Source organism: Erpetoichthys calabaricus, chromosome 6 (genome assembly GCF_900747795.2).
Source record: "Erpetoichthys calabaricus chromosome 6, fErpCal1.3, whole genome shotgun sequence".
Classification (NCBI taxonomy): Eukaryota; Metazoa; Chordata; class Cladistia; order Polypteriformes; family Polypteridae; genus Erpetoichthys; species Erpetoichthys calabaricus.
The window spans coordinates 199,916,432-199,937,289 of NC_041399.2; the positions used below are offsets into that span (position 1 = coordinate 199,916,432).

The window sequence follows — 20,858 nt, forward strand, 5'->3', positions numbered from 1 at the left end:
TTTGCTCTGAGTCCGTTCCTTATTAGAATCAATTTGTAACACTTGTCCCCCAACAGCCCTCCAGACTGATGTTACTCAATTATGTTGACCTTTTTTGTAAGTTGCTTTGAATAAAATGATCTTCTAAGCAAATAAATGTAAATGCTGGTGACTTATACTGCAGTCTCACAATGTTAGAGTACTTCGATTTTTTTTCCGGGTACTCTCATTTATTCATCAGTCCCAAAGACATTCAGGTTAGGTTAGCTGGTTGTAGCGGACTAAACTCCAGCTAAAATTCTCACTATCTTTAACTGTGATTTATTTATTTTTTCGTGTGGGATCCCAGGAATGCACCCAGCCTTTACCCAACTCACACACACTCCCTCACAGAGACAAAAAAGCAACTGGTAATAAAACAGAAAATAATAATAAATCAAATTTAACTATACAAACTACAACGATCCCACCCCAGTTCCCTTTATGGCAATATACAAAAAACACAAATTCAACAATAACAAACCACTAACAAAAACCACACATGATGAAGTCCATGAAAAATGGCAACTGATGGAATGAAATGATGTAGATAGATAGTCCAGAGATCAGCTCACCATTTGTGAATGTAAAGACAGTCAATTCAAGTCAAGTCAAGTTGAGGAGCATGCACTGGTAGAGTGTGTTGCTGCGCCCACCACCCGATGAAACAACTCGGTATCCTGGTTGGCAACCCCCCAGGCAGACATGTGGTCCAGTTCCACCCTCCAGAAATGGCCCTCTATCTGCCACAGCCAGGTGTTATGTGGGCGACCCCTTGGCCTGTTCCAGCCACTCGAGTCCCCAACAATGAGGATCTTATGAGCCGGATCACCCTCGGGGAAATGCGCCACATGGCTGTACTGCTGTAACTGATGCTCCCTCACAATGCAGGTAATGAACCTCATTCTGGACTCCATGAGCAACACAAAGTCAAAGCAGCAGGATTCTCTGAAGAGACACAGTACCAATGGAGTCCAGACTTCATCTCAGGTCACTGGATAGTGTCCATGTCTCACAACCATATAGAAAGACAGGGAGCACCAGGACTCTAAAGACTTGGACCTTCATCCTTTTGTATAGATATATGGAGCGCCACACACCCCTTTCCAGTGTCCTCATGACCCCCCCATGCTCTCCCAATTCGTCTACTGACTTCATAGGAAGAGTCATCAGAGACATGAATGTCACTGCCAAGGTAAGTAAACCTCTCGACAAGGTTGACACTCTCTCCGCAGACAGACACACTGCTGATGGCTGTGACCAAGAGGTCGTTAAAGACCCTGATTTTGGTTTTTATCAGGACCCTCACAAACCCAGACACTCCGACTCCTCACTCACCCTCGAGAGCCCTGATCAGAGCCTCCATTGACTCTGTGAAGATCACAGCATCGTCAGCAAAGTCAAGATCAGTGAATCTTCCTTCACCAACAGATGCCCCACAGCTGCTGGACCCCACATGGCCCTGCCCAACACCCAGTCCATACAAGCATTGCACAGAGTAGGAGCAAAAACAGACCCCTGACGAACCCCAGAATCAACTGGGAAAAACACAAAGGTTCTGCCTCCACTCTGCACAGCACTCACAGTACCAGTGTACAGGCTGGCCATGATATCCAGCAACCTCGAGGGGATCCCGCAAACCCTCAGGATGTCCCACAGGGCAACTTGACCAACTGATACCTACTGGTATTTCCTGAAGATGATAAATGATGGGATCAGGAGTGCTCCTTTCTTCAAAGATCAACACAGAATCCAAATCAGTCCTCTCGCAGCAGGCGGACAACAGAGAGTCCATAAACACGCACAGATCCAGGACAAAACAAGAATCCACAGGTAGTAAATGGGAAGGCAAACAGACAGGCACTCAAGACACGAAACAACAAAAGACTTCCTTTTCTCTGTAGAACTGGCCTCCTTTTAAATCTTCCGCCGGTCTCCTTGTCCCCAGCAGCCCCTGCTCCCTCAGCAGACGACCAATCAGAGCCACTGCAGGGACTGCTGGGAGTGAAGTTTCTTGGTGACTCCAAATTGGTCCCACAGAAGTTAAAATGTAGGTGTGTGTTTGAATGTAACCTGAAATGAAGTGCCACCGTATCCAGAACTGGTTCCTGGCTTAAGCCCAATGCTATTTTGATAGATTCTGGCCATCAATGACCTTATGCTGGACAAAGTGAGTTAAACAATGGATGGATGGATAAACTCCTAATAAGCTTGTTCAAAACAATTCACAAACAAATAAACTAAATTAAAATAATTCCTTGTCAGGGCTCCATCAGCTTGTCTTGAAAGGGCAACCTGGCCCCAGCTTCCATGGGTACTGACTCAGCGTACCCATGTGTCAGCCATTAAGTGTTGTGCCCTTTTCCCAGTCCTCCATGGACTCACTCTTGTCTCCTGTTTAGGAATCAGGCATGCCGGTGGCACATGAAGTATCATCTTCCCTCTACCATTCCACCTTTCTACTGGCTTCATGATATATTGAATGAAAAATATGAAACTTGCACAATTTTCATAATTTGCAGCTAAATGATGCCATTCTGCTGATAGAGGCATGGCCATAGGAGGAATTAAATGGACTTTGTGTTACAAATGAAAATGTTGAACTGCCATTACTGGAAATTGTTAACCTGGTTAAGGTTAACAGTTTGTCTTTTTTTAGTATTCTTCTTCGATTAGGTTAAGGTTTAAAAATTAATTATTTTATGTCTGACAGAAGGTTTGATCTAATCATTCAGTGGTGTATTTATATATTGAGTATTTAATGAGTGTTTTTAAAGGATAACAAGGAGGCATGGCTCAGCAGTCACAGCACAGCCATGCCTAATAGACAGGTGATATACAGCAATGTGAAAAAGTGTCAGTCCACTCTAGGCCTCAGAAGCTGGTATTGCCCCCTTTAGTAGAAATGATTTCTTGTAGACATTTTGCATAACTGCCCACCAGTCTCTGACATTAACTCAGTGAAATTTTTGCATGCAAAATTCCTTCAATTGCAAGATATTTGTGGGTTTTCTTCCATGTACTGCCCATTTCAAATCTCCCCACAACATTTCAATAAGATTAATATCAGGGCTTTGACTAGGCCAGTCCATAACCCTCCAAGCCGACTATACTTCCTTAGAAGGCTGGCGTCCTTCAACATCTGCAATAAGATGCTGCAGATGTTCTATCAGACGGTTGTGGAGAGCACCCTCTTCTAAGCGGTGGTGTGCTAGGGAGGCAGCATAAAGAAGAGGGACGCCTCACGCCTGGACAAACTGGTGAGGAAGGCAGCCTCTATTGTAGGCACGGAGCTGGACAGTTTGACATCCGTGGCAGAGCGACAGGCGCTGAGCAGACTCCTGTCAATCATGGAGAATCCACTGCATCCACTGAACAGGATCACCTCCAGACAGAGGAGCAGCTTCAGCGACAGCGACGTTCCTCCTCCACACTATGCGACTCTTCAGTTCCACCCGGGGGGGGGGTAAACGTTAACATTATACAAAGTTATTGTCTGTCTGTATACCTGCATTGTTATCACTCTTTAATTTAATATTGTTATTATCAGTATGCTGCTGCTGGAGTATGTGAATTTCCCCATGGGATTAATAAAGTATCTATCTATCTATCTATCTATCTATCTATCTATCTATCTATCTATCTATCTATCTATCTATCTATCTATCTATCTATCTATCTATCTATCTATCTATCTATCTATCTATCTATCTATCTATCTATTTCTGTCTGAGCCATTCCTTGGTAGATTTGCTACTGTGTGTTTCAGATCATTATTGTGTTGAAAGATCCATTTCCGGTTCTACTTCAACTTTCAAAGAGATGGCTTCACATTCTCCTTAAGAATGCTTTTAAGTGGTGCAAAATTCACAGTTGACTCAATAACTGCATGCTGCCCGGGCATTCAGGAAGCAAAGCAACCCCAAACCACAACATTTCCACCACTATGCTTCACAGTTAGTCTGATACTCTTCTCTTGAAATGCTGTCTTTGGTTTGTGCCAAACATGACTACTGTTACTGTGGCCAAACAACTCTTATCTTTGATTCATTGGTCCAGAACATGTTGTTCCAGAAGGCCTAGATGTTCAACAGCAAACTGTAGTCTTGTTCTGATGTTCTTTTTGGATGGCAAAGGCTTTTTCCTGGCTCACCTCACATGCAGGTGAAATTTATGCAGACTCTTTCTGAGTTTAGATTCCTGCACTTTGACACCAAATGTTGTAAGAGTTATCTGCAGATCTTGCAGAGAAATTTTGGGGTTCTTGGAGACTTCTTTTAGTATCAAGTTGTTGGCTGTTGGGCTGAATTTGCTGGGCTGGTTAGTTTTGGACAAATTAGCAGTCATTTGGAATTTACACCACTTGTTGATGATTCTCCATAGAGTGAATGATAGTTTTCAATTAATTTGGTGATATTTTTAAATCCCTTGCCGGAGTCATAGACATCCACAACCTTCTTCCTCAGGGCCTCAGAGAACTCTTTTGATCTTGGCACGATGACACCACACATGTCAACAGCAAAGAAAACACAAGACCCTCAATATCTGCAGTTTATACAAGAGGGTCTACCTGCATACTCTCTAAAGAGGTTCTAATCATTGGCACTGAATCTGGAGAACCTGATTCTCATATGATGGATTTGAAGCTGTGCTAAATGTAGAGGTGGACTTACTTATTCCACATGACAAATCTGCATTTTTGTTATTTTAGATTATAAGAATGAATATACCAGTCCTCTCTGTATCCCACTTCTAACACCATTCTGGCGCTGAGTGCCAAAATGGATCCTTTTGCTCTTGACATGGCTTTTTTAGGTGACTTGCCATCCTTAAAAGGACTGCTTGCCTTCGCTACACTAGATAGAATTCAGTTTGCAACATTGCAGGCTTGCTATTTTTATAGGCACCTCTGCCTCTGTGATTTTTTTTTTTTTTGTGCTAATCTTCTTTTATTTCATATCTCATTAAAAACAGTTATAATAATAAAATCTTATTAGTTTTTCTCTCTCTGTTCACTTTCCTTACCCCGAGTACAGTCCCTCAGGCTAAAACCAAGGTAAGCTGTTTGCATAAAAAACAACAATTTTCAATAAAAAAAAAAAATAATAATAATCTGCTGATAGTGATGGAATTCCAGCATATACTACCATTGACACATCCCAGGCTAATTCAACTTGTGACCCTATTACAATATTGTAAGCCGGACCTCTGAGGAAATGAATTGTGAATTTCCCATTGGGATTAATAAAGTATCTATCTATCTATCTATCTATCTATCTATCTATCTATCTATCTATCTATCTATCTATCTATCTATCTATCTAACCCCACAGGTGAAGTCCATACAGCAGCTGAGGAAGGGGGCGGAGCTTTGATCAATGAGTGACATAAAAAGGACAGCTATCTGGGGTTAACCTTCGGAGACTGTCAATGGAGGAGAGACTATGTGACTGGTACTGTACTATCAGACAGCACCTGATGCCTGAAGGCTTTTGAATACAGCTGCTGGTATCTCCATTGGCCATACACTGTGAGTTTGAGACGGTGACTTAGGATCCAGCAGGGCATACAATAAAGAAGCCATTCAACAATTATGGGTGTCTCTTCAGCAGTCTTCCTTGCTATCAGGTCATTAGATAGATAGATAGATAGATAGATAGATAGATAGATAGATAGATAGATAGATAGATAGATAGATAGATAGATACTTTATTAATCCCACGGGGAAATTCACAAGAGTGATCAATAAATAAAAATAGAAAAATAAAAGTAGAAAAGTACACATACACATACAGTCATACACGGAGCTGCTGAAAAGGCTGCCACTCACTGCGGCACCGGAACTAACATGACAGTACAGTATATAGAAAATATTCCTTATTAATGTTTGGAATCTAAAAGGCTTTAAGAAATTCGAAATAAATCAGATTTCCATGTTTATTTAAAATAGTTATTAGTTCATCAACAATAAACCAGTAGATACATTTGTACTCTCATTTTTGTGTATTGAGGCCATTTTATCATTATACTCTACTAAGTTAACTGGGGATTTTAGTCTGAACAAACGTACTTGTACATTGTAAGGGGAATTTCAGACTTCTTCGCACATTTTTTAAAAATTATTATTTGTCCATCTGTGCATTACCCTGTCTGCATTACCCATTCACAGGATCGAAACTTAATTATAAAACTGAAGAAGAAGCTAAAACTGTAGAGACCTAGAATGGATACGCGCAGGCGCACTCCCTCATGGGCTAGGCCCCGCGCTCGCGCAGGCGCATTGTGCGCGCGCAGATTCACCGGTGTCATGGCTGCCATATTGGAGAGGAAGTAATTCCCGGCCGCACCAGCGAAGAGAGAGACAGAGGGGGGATTTATTTTTATCATCCGACTGATTCCCGGCGGGGCCACGGTTTCTGAAGCGCCCGCGGAGGGTTTGCAGGGTGCGGTCCTCCGTGTGCTCACGCCGAGTAGCGGAGAGGAGGCGACCGCTGCGAGAGTCAGGTGGCGTGTAATTCCGAGCAGAAGAAAATAGGAAAACGGTGGGGGGAGTAAAAAATAAAAAAAAGAAAGGGAATTATAGTCGGTTTCAATCTAGAGAGGGAGAAAGATGGCGGACCCGGCAGAGTGCACCATCAAAGTGACGTGCCGTTTCAGGCCTCTCAACGATTCTGAGGTGACTAGGGGTGACAAGTATATCCCAAAGTTTCAAGGAGAGGACAGTGTGGTCATTGGGGTGAGTACCTTCACCGGCGTCAAATCCATGAATAAGCCGCAGGGCCGGCTCGGCTTGTTTTTATGGTGGTGGTTGTTTGCATTGTGTGTTTTGTTACCCCCCAAAGTGTTAGCCAAGGGCAAGATCGGGGCTGCCGAGCTTCCCGCAGGGCAAGAGCACATCATAAAGCTCGTCTTGTCATTTTGGGACGAGTTTAGTTGAAGAAATGTGGGGAAGGTTTCTTGATGCTTGACTTTTTGCTTACAGTAATTTACCCCGGTAGATTGATGATTCGTTGTTTTCAATATTTTTCAATGGTCATTATTTAAAGAAAAGAAGTAATAATTGTCATTGTTTTAGGTAAGATAATCTGTTTGATTTGAGTTCGATCGAGTGATCCGATCGGTGTGTTTGTTTTACACAAATCTGAAATTAAAATAGTGAGTTGATATTTTTTATTACGTTGTAAATGATCGCATTTTACACCTGAGAAATTTTAAAAGCAGACGGTGGTGACAAAGTAAGACGGTTAAGTCGTCGAAGAGAATCGGGCCGCCCTCGCGTTTAGTCAAGTGTCTCTTTATTGTGTCTGATTTCAAGGGAGAGTAGGCCTGTCAAGCCGAGGGGAGGTTCGACTCGATTAGACCCGGCCCGGCCCTGCCCTGCCCCTTACAATTTGTGCCAATTACGCCAGTTCTGCTACTTGGTGGCACCGTAGGGACGGATTCTTCCCACTCGCCTTGCCGTTTCTTGTTTACCCGGTGTAACAGGTGAGGGTGTCTTCTGTTTCACCGGCATCTCTACCCGAAAAATATCTTCATAGTAGATGCAGGGAGTCAATTAGATTGAAGTACAGTTTCATGACTTGGTTAGTGTCAGTGTTAAGTAGTTCTCGTGTCAGCGTTCATTTTCTTTGGGTACTCCGATTTCCGCCCACATCTCAAAAGACATGGGTGTCAGGTTGATTGGCAACTTTAAACTGGCTCTACTCCAGCGTGCATTTGAGATGAAGTGTGCTCTGAGATGGACTAGTACCCTGTCAATTGTTAATTTCAGCCTTGGCCCAATACTAATACATTCAACTTTGCCACCTAGGATCAGAAAATAAATTAATAGAGAAATCAGTGGAGATTAGAGCATCTACTTTCATTTAATACTTGTCAGGTTTTCAAATTGTCAGATTAAATATTGAGGCTTAGAACTTCCTGGCACCTTTTGAAATTTATAGAATTTTCTATGACTAACAAGTAAAGTTTTTACAGAAGGTCTTGGATTTCATACAGCAGGGCTATTCAGTTACATATTCAGTTGGGCCAGATTTTCAAACCAAGAAATTTTGCTGGGCCAGACATTTTCAGCTGCTGGTAAGCAGCAGGTAATAACAAATTTGAAATCTTCACAAATGAACATATTGAAAAACAAGTAATGTTTATTCATTGCTTCCCTTTTAAATTTGGTCAATTCTGGCACAGGCACATCAAAAAGTGCATTAAAAAACAATAAAAAGCTATAACGGAACAGAATCTGAGGTAGTAGCAATACTTTCCCACTTTTGAAATAAAAAAAAAATAAACATTTTGATCACGTCTGACCCAGGCACATCTCAAGGTACATAAAATTAGAACAAAGTGCACAATATTAGCAATAACATTTGTTTACCTTTTGAAATAAAATAATATGACCCAGGCACATCACAAAGTGCATTTAACAGAATAAGAAAGAACTATCAAATGCTATCAAAGCTATTAGTGCACAAACCCATAATAAGTGATAACTGTCAAGTTTGAGCTACTGTGAAAGAACATAGAGGCAGAAAGTCCTTTTTGTTTTATTTGGTGAAAAAACATAACATCTGAAATTGACAAATCGTCAAGTATAATAATAATTCTTTACATTTTTATAGTGCTTTACTCACTACTCTAAAGTGCTTTGCCAACTCCACACAGGGAGTACCCGGGACATGCTCTCTTTATTGCCAGGCAGCGGCACTACCATTACACTATGTGTGTAGGTGTATTGTGCTACATAATATTGTCTTTTGATAGTTTAAAATTACAAACACAGAATTTTTGAAATTGAAGAATATTAACTGCAGGTTAATAACAAGCTTTACATTCGATAAAAAAGTTATTCTTTAGTCCTGCAAAGCAATCAGTGCTAGATTTGATTGTGTTTTTAAGAAAATTCCAATCAAATGCAGTCTTTCTAATTTGTTCTTTGCTTTGAGTGTTAATGGCTGATTGTCATCCTCGTAACAACCATGAATCCGCAGGGTTGAAGCATGCGAGTGGTGGGCCAACCACTCGTATGAACAGAAGTGCGGAGACAGTATTTGTTGGTAACAAGTCTCTCACTGGAGTAACAATTAGATTCATTTGCTAAAACCGTTAGTTGCACTCACTTGATGAAACTGGAATACAACTAACACTCTGCACACAGTTGATTATAGAATTATTTAAGAAGTAGTCAATGCCATGACCAGCTGTTGTGCATACCATCACAAAAAAAAAAAAAAAAATAAACGACTGTATCGTCGATTACCACCAGCATTTCTAGACACACAACAACGTTGCTCAGCTATGCAGAATGTCGCATTCATGGGCTGTATTAGGCTGTATTACTGTAGGAGTTTCTGAAGTCTTGCACAATGTGTTTTTCCCTGCATTTCTGGTCGGACCATGGGTTGGGTCATTTAGAGGTTGCTTCTGTGCCACATGTGGCCTGCTGGCTGCCATTTGAATAGGCTAGCCATATAGACTTCAACAGATTAATGGGAGATGAAATATAATGGAATTAAATTAAAGGTATTACACTTAAGAAGTAGAAGTGTTCGATTTGAATGCAGAATGGAAGTTCTGAAACTTGAAAGTACCCCTAAAGAACTGGACTCCTCAATATATTCATCCAGACAGAGTACAAAATCAAGCAATTAGGCCAATAGCATGTTAGTCTGTATAGAACAATGTATGCACTGCAAGGTCAAGGGAGATTATGCTTAACTTGTGTGATTCACAAGTTAGGCCTCGCCTGGAGCACCATGTCCAGTTTTGGTCTGCATAATACAAAAAAAGAGATAGCAGTGGTAGCTTCAGTCAGGTACGAATGTAACGCTTTGATCTATTATCTTGTATCATTACAAATTTTGGAGGGTTTAGGTCTAAAGCAGTTTACACTGAATCATGGTTTCCTTTAACTTATTAAATAGAGCATTGATGTTTACAGGCTGCACATTTGCGTGTCCCATGGAATTAACTCAACATTTTAAACATTGTACAGATAAGAACAGATGAAAAGAAATAATATCATGAGCTATGCAGAATGTCCACCTTCCATTTGTGTTGTCCTTGTAGACCACTGTAGTGAGTTGTGCAAGTGTTTAAACTGTCCCAGGCATGCCACTGCTCCCGGCATGTGTTGTACACAGGGCTTGAAGTGGGCTGGTGTACTTTACCTGCAGTTCTCGGTGCTTTGTGAACCAGAGTGTAGCAGTACTTCATGGCCTGACCTCCTGGGTTCTTTGCAATATAGATAGATAGATAGATACTTTATTAATCCCAAGGGGAAATTCACATACTCCAGCAGCAGCATACTGATAAAGAAAATATTATTAAATTAAAGAGTGATAACAATGCAAGTATACAGACAGACAATAACTTTGTGTAATGTCAACGTTTACCCCCCCCGGGTGGAATTGAAGAGTCGCACAGTGTGAGGGAGGAACGATCTCCTCAGTCTGTCAGTGGAGCAGGACGGTGACAGCAGTCTGTCGCTGAAGCTGCTTTTCTGTCTGGAGACGACACTGTTTAGTGGATGCAGTGGATTCTCCATAATTGATAGGAGCCTGCTCAGCGCCCGTCGCTTTGCCACAGATGTCAAACTGTCCAGCTCCGTGCCTACAATAGAGCCTGCCTTCCTCACTAGTTTGTCCAGGTGTGAGGTGTCCCTTTTCTTTATGCTGCCTCCCCAGCACACCACCGCGTAGAAGAGGGCGCTCGCCACCACCGTCTGATAGAACATCTGTAGCATCTTATTGCAGATGTTGAAGGACGCCAGCCTTCTAAGGAAGTATAGTTGGCTCTGTCCTTTCTTACACAGAGCATCAGTATTGGCAGTCCAGTCCAATTTATCATCCAGCTGCACTCCCAGGTATTTATAGGTCTGCATCCTCTGCACACAGTCACCTCTGATGATCACGGGGTCCATGAAGGGCCTGGCCCTCCTAAAATCCACCACCAGCTCCTTGGTTTTGCTGGTGTTCAGGTGTAGGTGGTTTGAGTCGCACCATTTAACAAAGTCCTTGATTAAGTCCCTATACTCCTCTTCCTGCCCACTCCTGATGCAGCCCATGATAGCAGTGTCGTCAGCGAATTTTTGCATGTGGCAGGACTCTGAGTTGTATTGGAAGTCCGATGTAAATAGGCTGAACAGGACCGGAGAAAGTACAGTCCCTTGTGGTGCTCCTGTGTTGCTGACCACAATGTCAGACCTGCAGTTCCCGAGACGCACATACTGAGGTCTGTCTGTAAGATAGTCCACAATCCATGCCACCAGGTATGAATCTACACCCATCTCTGTCAGCTTGTCCCTAAGGAGCAGAGGTTGGATGGTGTTGAAGGAGCTAGAGAAGTCCAGAAACGTAATTCTTACAGCACCACTGCCTCTGTCCAAGTGGGAGAGGTATCGGTGTAGCATGTAGATGATGAATATTGTATGAATTTTAGCTCTAAGCCTTGCTCCTTCTTTGAAGTTTGTCTATTAGAGCACTTGACAGTCCAGTCATGCTTGAATTTAAATGTATTTTATATCGCATTGTGAAGAGGAAGAAGAATCCGACAGAATAGGTAGTACTGCATGTAATCGAGGAGGTCACTTGCTAACCGTGTCTTCTTTGAGATTCGCCAGACTCTGCTTTATATGATTCTTTTCATAATGTGTATTGTCACACATTACTACAGATCTGAAGGCAACCAAGAAAAATAACATAATCAACCGTTTTACAATAAAATTCATTGGAAGCAGTTTAAAAAAAAAAATTGCACACCTCTGCACATTACCATTATTACCATTTTCTAAAAAAAACAGTCAGCATTTCCTGCTAATGCTTTTGAAAATTTTTAATTTCTTAATATGGAGCAATTCCAATTTTTCTAATAAGCTGTCTGTAGCTTTACAAGTTTTCTTTTCTGTACCTCTTCTCCCTTAATTCCTGTCGGAGCAAAAGGGAGAGTGGGCATTTGGTCCTCCTTTGGTTGGTTTGGCTGAAAGTATGACTTGCTTCCCTTACAAAAACACCGGAGGACTGGTAAAGTCCTCGTCACACTACACACCTTTTCCTGCAATTTTAGGTTGTTAGCCTTCATTTATAATTTTAGTGAGTCTTTGACAATCGCAGCGTATGCCCATGACCTCCAGTCGTGTAAGTGTTATGTTCCTAGAGACTCGTCACAGCATTCTGTGACTATCAACGAAAATCAAACAGGGTCCTGTGTGTGTGAGACTTGACACCTAATGGGCACTCATCTGGAAGTACATTCTATACAAGCCTGCTGTCAGAACCAAACAAATGTGGCATAAAATTTGGAGAGGAACATATCTTCTTTTTTTCCCTCATTACAAAGGAACTACCTGGTTGTTCTGAATGTTGTTTTGTTTTCATTGGTACCATGCACCAATTCTTATTCCAGCGTGCTGCACATTGACAAGCCGAAATGGGTCACCCTCGCAATATTGTTGTGGTGCATTTGCAACTGTTAAAAGGAGTCATCGGGTAGTCAAGTAATCCTTAACCCCTTGTAATTCCTAGTCATGTAATCTGACATCCTAAAGGCAGCAGCTGTAGACATTAAGTGTGCCATTAAGTTGGGTTGTGTGACAGTGGCCTAGTTTTTGCCTGTTTGCTCAGTTGCTCTCTGTTACTGTTGAGTTAATGATGGATGTTATGCAGACATTCATCACTATTGCTACTTTAATCACCCATCCAGATATTTTAAAGGGGCAGGCTTTTTTTGTGTCTTTACATTAAGTGAATACAGTACACCCCCAAAATTCGTGGGGGTTTCGTTCCTAGAGCACCCGCGAATTGTGAAAAATCACGTCTTTTGGATGTGGTTAAAAAATGCCTTTTAAATGCCTATTTTTATAGTTTAAACCCTAAATATGCCCCCAGAGCTCTTTAATTTCATTGCAAACTCAGCTTAATACATTAATACATTACCTAAAAAATTACCTTAATACATTACCTAAAAAAAGAATGTAAAGGTAAACCGTCTACTGTACAGTACTGTACTGCTATGTCTCCCGCGGTGCTAGAATGTAAAATACCGATCTTACCGCTATACGTACTGTAATTCATGCAAGCATGTTTTCTTTGGTATGCGCTATCGTTTTCTTTGTTATAAGTAGAGTAAATACGTCATAATTTAATTAAACTAAAATACAGTAAAATCTACAGGTACACACCAATGTTGAATGATATTGATGATGATGATGAAGTAGCTGTGTAGTACGATACAGAGGATTTGCAACTCCTTGGGTGGCACCTCTTCTTCAAGCTCCTCAGGTGAAGTTGTATCTTTGGACAGGTCTTCTTCTGACGATATTTTTATTCCTTACAGTCGTTACCTTTTTTTGGCACTATCACAGAAATGTACAGATACGGTACTCCAGATCGCTGCCTCGTTCTTCTTTATTTAGTGTACGGTGCTTTCATTAATGCCATAGTGGCACGCTACTGCAGCATAACTTTTTAGTTCCCGGAGCAAATCCAGTAGTTCAACCTTCTCCTGGAGTGTTTTAAACTTCTTCTGGCACTTTGGCTCAGTGGCAGAAGCCTTAGAAGGTGCAGGGCGTTTCAGCGACATCTTTTGCGTTTTAAGAATAACAAAATGAATACAATAACAAAATGGAAAACACGAGGACACTCAGCTGGAGACGCGTCACAGGGCAGCAGTCAATCAGCAGCAAGGAGAAATGAATAACGCTCTCAGATTGGCTACTTTCACCATCCCAAGCCGCATTTCCCTCAGCGGTTGCTTCCTGGTCTCTCTACAGCACAGTATTACCACGAAAAAAAACGTAAAAAAATTGTGGAGGATATTTGTGCTTTCCGCTAACAATTAATAGTTAGGTTCTAAGGAAAAATCCGCGAATGACTGAGTCTGCGAACCCTAAATCGCGTTTTCGGGGGGGTCTAATGTATAAGCACATCTGTTGTATTCAGAACTGAATTTTTTCATTGCAGATTTTCTCCCACTGATGTAAGTTAGGTAATAAGGAGTAGTGGTGTGTACAAATCTTCCCTAGAGTATATATGCTGCTAATACAAAGCAGTTTAGTTTTTCTGTCTTTAAGAGCAAACTGTCATGTGTACAAGTAAAATATTTGGCTATTTTCCATGCAAAATGTATGGGGAAGTCTAATGTACAATCTAGTAGAGTGCTGTATAAGAGTAGAGGAGCTGCATAGGAAGGAAACTTTAATTTAGTACAGGAAAGGAACCTGAACTATGACAAAAGATCTAAGGACTTTAAAACACTTGATAACGTTAACTGTCAGCTTTCAAATACTTTAACGTAAAAGTGACACACAGTGCAGAAATTAACAAAGGAGAAAAAACGTTTAACATTTAATGAAACACTACCTAATTACAGAGCTGATATAAGGATGGCAGTAGTAAGACTGATAAACATCTACGGCACTTGATAAAACTTTCAGGGTTGTGCTTTTTGGTAGATGACAGTAGGCCTAGCCCTTGCCCATAGTTTTGTTACTGTTGACACAGTGATGAACTGAAGAGTTATAGAGTTAAGTCAATCTGAAGGCAATCTGAAAGCAAGAATGATCAGTTTAATATTTAGTCTTTAATATCAAGATAAATGGAGTTTCACAAACACACTTAGAGAATTCCCTAAAGTAAGAACACCTCCTCCAGAAGGTCTCTGAGATTTTAAGGCCCTTCATTTGAAATAGTTGTTTTTCATATGTATTGTGAGGCATTCTTAACACTATATCTACTCTCATTTTATAAAGCTGCCTAAATTCAGAATTCTGTCGTAGTGAATTTCAAAAATATTATGGATGAGGAAACACCTTTTTGTTTTAGAAACGTTTGGTAATCACAGTAGGTGAAATCTATTTATTACCAATATAAGATACACAGGGCAACTAAATATTCTGTGTGTATTTGTAGATTTAGGTGATTCTTTAGCTTAAATGGAGCAAGTCGTGATCTGAACCACAACTGCCATATCAGCAATGATAGTCTTCAGTCGTTTTATTGTATGTGATGGCACCATGTGCTGAAGATGGTTTTGATTGCAAAAAATTCTGTTGAAGCCAGAAGTAGGTTGCTTAAAATGTTTTAAGGAATTTGTACTTGGCCACCCAAGCAGTGTTATGTTATCTATATGACATTGGCCGCAAACAGTTTTATAAAATCTTTGGTTCAGCCATATCAAGTGCAGCAAAATGTTTTGACAAATAATAATGTGTGTTTATATTAATAATAATAATAATAAACATCATACATTTATTTATATAGCACCTTTCCCATGCTCAAGGCATTTATAAATATGAGTAAGAAAGTCTAAAAGGTTTATTGGTTCATCAGTGAAGATGGGTATTCTAAAGTGTTGGTTTTTGAGGGTGGATATTTAAATGTCATAAGCCTTTCCAGGGAATGCCAATTTTATTCTTTGTTTTTTGAAAATAATATATGTAATTCTGAATGATGTCAAAATTTGATCAATTTTTATATCTGTGCTGTCACAGTCGAAATTTGAGCGGACTCTATGTAGCTAAAGAAATGTTTGCAAGGAGTATAAGAATCTTGATATCCACTAGGAACTAAAGATATAAACAGCTATCGGTAGATTTTCAAGGTGATGATAATAAATTATTTAAAAAAACACCAATCCTAATAAACCTGTTTAGTTGGAGTTGTGGTTCATTATGTAATATCTGATTTAGGTGTCTTTGTGATCAATTGATGGTGTTAGCCATTTGTTAAGAGAAGAATTCAAGAAATGAGATATGTTGCAGATTTGCTTGAGTAGCATTCATTTTGGATTTCTTTGCAGTTGTACCTTTTTAAAAGTGGGTAATGGCACTAATTGTGCATCATTTCAGAACCTGTATTCTGCCATTTTCTTAGTGTCACACCTCAGATGTGTATCATGTTGAATTGTAAAATACATAGCAGATTCCGCCCTACCCTAGACATCTTCTTGTGTGCCATTTGTCTGACTTTTAAATAAAGTTTGTTTTTTAATGCATAGTTTTTATTTTGTATCAGCCTTGTTATTGTTTTTTCTTTTTGTGCAGGTAAAGCTATATATTTGCAGGCATGCATATGTGTGTGGTGCTGTCTAACTAAATATATAAAAAAAAAAAAATAATTTTCATTAATTACAATTCAAGCAAACATGGCTGACCTCTTTAGGCTTCTCTCTGCCCAAGTGTAATGCACTGTCAGTTGATAATGGGATACCAGGGCACAAATTCTACAGATCATAAGGCTGTTACTGTAGTTTTATTTGTATAGAAGTGTTATAGAAGCTACCAATATAGCTCAAGTTTCCATAAAGCCTGCTTTCTTGAGTTTGTCATTATTTTCTGGGCACCTTTCTCACCTCCTGTCCGGTTTTATACTTGGCGTCTTTGAAGGTAACTATCTCAGCATGCTTCATGCGCCTTCATTCTTCATCTTGCATCTCACACTTGCAGTTCCTCTTTTGTTGTGTCACCAAACCCAAACTAACCAATCAGATTGCTAAGTGGGACTGGACACACAGGCCTTCGTGTCTTATTATATAAGTAGATAGTGCTTGCTTTTTATCGGAGTACACTGTGATGATATTGTTTTCTTCATCTTTGTTAGCTATTGGAAGTTTCAATAGTTTTTTTTCTATTTTGCTTGTACATTATATCATACACTCAAGACGTCATACTTGTTTACCCTGATGTTGAATTTTTAACATCAACATGGGTTGTTTCATATATCTGGTAGCCATGGGTTGTGAGGCATTTATGATTGTTTTTTTCTTTTTTATTTATTGCTTGCATCTTTATCATCTCTTTCATTTTTTTGTGTACATGGTTGAATTTTAGCTCCAATGTGTATTTTGCTTGGGTCGCCATACAGAGATACTTCTAAAAGCTGTAAACAGGCTTGGTACAGGTGATTGAAAGATACTCTAGTGTACTAACTTGGGTAGGCATTATCTTTATCATTATTTCACAAAAGCAAATTGACTGTCAGAATCAAGTAATGATAAAACATGCATACTCAATATATATGAACCATGTCCTCATGAATACAGACAACAGGTTTTAAAATGAGCTCTCTTTTTGTTGTTGTCAGTAATAAACATTTATGTGTTTAAACTTTTTTTAAACTTGTACTGTATAGTTTTACATGTCACATGTTTTTTTCCCTTTAAAATTAAGTTGCACATACAAAGCTTTACTTGGGTCAACCTACATGAGAAGGGGAAGTAGACTGTAACTTAAGATGGATGCTTTCATACCATAAAAAGTTAAAATTTAGTTGGAGTGCTAACGTGACAAGGCCTTAGGTGCAAAAGGATTTTGTGACAGTTCTTGCAGAGCAGCATATGACTCTATGCTAAAAAAAAGCCACCTTTTTGTGTTCTGAAAAACTACCATTGTTAGACAGTGACACTTTATATCAATTTCATTATCCTGTCTATCAGCTTTATTTTCACATTGCTTCTACTTTATATCCTGTGTTCTGTGCGTGTAATATACAGAGTCCTTTTCAACTGTAACATGAGCTTTTTTAAAATTTCTATATACTGTTGCAGGTTTTTCTACATTTACACTCTTTTCAAAAATGACATTCTAATCACAATGGTTCAGTTGTTTCCATTTTATGCTTAATTGAGGCAGTGATTTTCTTAATTATTTATTCAGAATCATATAGTGAGTCAGTTGAGTGGATGTAATAGGCATCTTTTGCGGTTTAAAGTTCAGTATTTGTTCTATACTTTTAGCCACACTGGCAGTATCACTTATTTACGGACAGATATAGAGTTTTTTTTCTTGTCTTTGAAATAAAAATGTCTGTTGGGGGCAGGAACACTTGGCAAGCAGTAATTTTTCCATCATCCCATTTTCCAACCTGCTTTTCTGGTTCAGGGTGGTAGGGATTCGATTCCTATTTAACCTTGCTTGGGATTCCAGCTCTTTATATGATTTACTTAATATTGCAATTTATAGTTACCAGGTTACCTAACATTCATTTTGAGGTAGTCGATTGGAACAAAACATCATCCTGAGAGACACACTGAATTCTAGTGCTGTGAAATACATTTTAGAAAAACTCTGCCTTTAACAGAAAAAGGTAGAAAAGCTCTGTGTAAATAATGGGTTTCAGAAAATCAATAAAATCCATAAACCATGCAGTTCTTTCTGGCATTCACTAAAAGTACAATTTTCATTCAAAGAAGCCATTACTATCTGCGTTGTTGTAAATTATTAACCGATCAGAATAATGCTTCCTTGCTTTTTTTCTTTTATTATTTCAAGATCCTAAATTAGAGAGCAAGCAAGCGTCCTTGTGTACTTTTAAGAATTTAAAAGTGACTTTTGCATTTATTATAAAGATGTAAAAAGCTCATGAAATCCCATGATATGAATAGTTTGCCCCAGCTTCAAGTAAACATTACTGGCGTTTCTTAGTGAAACATGTTCAACTTTTACCACCATCTCCCCAACGGCTCCACCCAGCTGTGTCACAAGCAGTATTGTCAATCCTTGGATGGAGCACCATTAATGATTATAACTACAGTAAATGTCTTATTTTCAGTTATGTCAGTCTGTGTAGACTGAGCCTGTAGAAGGCATGTCATATTATTTTGTTTTGGTTATGTAAAAAATAACCTAAAGAGGAGACCAATAAGTATGTCTGTCAGACATGCTTGGACTGTTATGCAGATGCCAAGGTTTTCAAGTTAGTGGATGTATGTTTGCTTAATTTTACGTTATTTTTGCGTGGAGAACTGAGCAAAAGTCTAAAATGAATGTTCATAGAAGGCAAAAACAATGGCAACCGGGAACTGGATAAGTCACATTATTCTTAAGTGTAGCCTCAGCTTGTATTAATACTTTTATACTGTGAATTTCCCCTTGGGATTAATAAAGTATCTATCTATCTATCTATCTATCTATCTATCTATCTATCTATCTATCTATCTATCTATCTATCTATCTATCTACAGTGGTGTGAAAAACTATTTGCCCCCTTCCTGATTTCTTATTCTTTTGCATGTTTGTCACACAAAATGTTTCTGATCATCAAACACATTTAACCATTAGTCAAATATAACACAAGTAAACACCAAATGCAGTTTTTAAATGATGGTTTTTATTATTTAGGGAGAAAAAAAATCCAAACCTACATGGCCCTGTGTGAAAAAGTAATTGCCCCCTTGTTAAAAAATAACCTAACTGTGGTGTATCACACCTGAGTTCAATTTCCGTAGCCACCCCCAGGCCTGATTACTGCCACGCCTGTTTCAATCAATAAATCACTTAAATAGGAGCTGCCTGACACAGAGAAGTAGACCAAAAGCACCTCAAAAGCTAGACATCATGCCAAGATCCAAAGAAATTCAGGAACAAATGAGAACAGAAGTAATTGAGATCTATCAGTCTGGTAAAGGTTATAAAGCCATTTCTAAAGCTTTGGGACTCCAGCGAACCACAGTGAGAGCCATTATCCACAAATGGCAAAAACATGGAACAGTGGTGAACCTTCCCAGGAGTGGCCGGCCGACCAAAATTACCCCAAGAGTGCAGAGACGATTCATCCGAGAGGCCACAAAAGACCCCAGGACAATGTCTAAAGAACTGCAGGCCTCACTTGCCTCAATTAAGGTCAGTGTTCACGACTCCACCATAAGAAAGAGACTGGGCAAAAACGGCCTGCATGGCAGATGTCCAAGACGCAAACCACTGTTAAGCAAAAAGAACATTAGGGCTCGTCTCAATTTTGCTAAGAAACATCTCAATGATTGCCAAGACTTTTGGGAAAATACCTTGTGGACTGATGAGTCAAAAGTTGAACTTTTTGGAAGGCAAATGTCCCGTTACATCTGGCGTAAAAGGAACACAGCATTTCAGAAAAAGAACATCATACCAACAGTAAAATATGGTGGTGGTAGTGTGATGGTCTGGGGTTGTTTTGCTGCTTCAGGACCTGGAAGGCTTGCTGTGATAGATGGAACCATGAATTCTACTGTCTACCAAAAAATCCTGAAGGAGAATGTCCGGCCATCTGTTCGTCAACTCAAGCTGAAGCGATCTTGGGTGCTGCAACAGGACAATGACCCAAAACACACCAGCAAATCCACCTCTGAATGGCTGAAGAAAAACAAAATGAAGACTTTGGAGTGGCCTAGTCAAAGTCCTGACCTGAATCCAATTGAGATACTATGGCATGACCTTAAAAAGGCGGTTCATGCTAGAAAACCCTCAAATAAAGCTGAATTACAACAATTTTGCAAAGATGAGTGGGCCAAAATTCCTCCAGAGCGCTGTAAAAGACTCATTGCAAGTTATCGCAAACGCTTGATTGCAGTTATTGCTGCTAAGGGTGGCCCAACCAGCTATTAGGTTCAGGGGGCAATTACTTTTTCACACAGGGCCATGTAGGTTTGGATTTTTTTTTCTCCCTAAATAATAAAAACCACCATTTACAAACTGCATTTTGTGTTTACTTGTGTTATATTTGACTAATGGTTAAATGTGTTTGATGATCAGAAACATTTTGTGTGACAAACATGCAAAAGAATAAGAAATCAGGAAGGGGGCAAATAGTTTTTCACACCACTCTATCTATCTATCTATCTATCTATCTATCTATCTATCTATCTATCTATCTATCTATCTATCTATCTATCTTTTAACTACTGTACTTTGAAATTAATAATATTGTCTCTTCATTATCTTGTATAATTGAGGTTATTCATTCTGAACTGGAGATAACTTCAAAATTGAAATTCACTAAAACTTTTATAAAGACCTTGTTATTCTTTAAATGTAAAGAATTATTATTATTTTTTGGGTATGACCTTACACAGGGTTTGTTCCATCATTTCATCAC

The 20,858-nt window shown here is 39.5% G+C and overlaps 1 protein-coding gene across 1 annotated transcript in view; it reads left to right on the plus strand.

Moving 5' to 3' along the window:
- Window positions 1-6,303: 6,303 nt before the first annotated feature.
- Window positions 6,304-20,858, plus strand: part of LOC114653791 (kinesin-1 heavy chain) — a 100,253-nt gene continuing 85,698 nt past the window's right edge. The window contains exon 1 of the mRNA XM_028804308.2: window positions 6,304-6,754. Within this exon, the coding sequence (XP_028660141.2) occupies window positions 6,629-6,754 (126 nt within the window). The 5' untranslated portion in view covers window positions 6,304-6,628. The remainder of the gene's footprint in view (window positions 6,755-20,858) is intronic.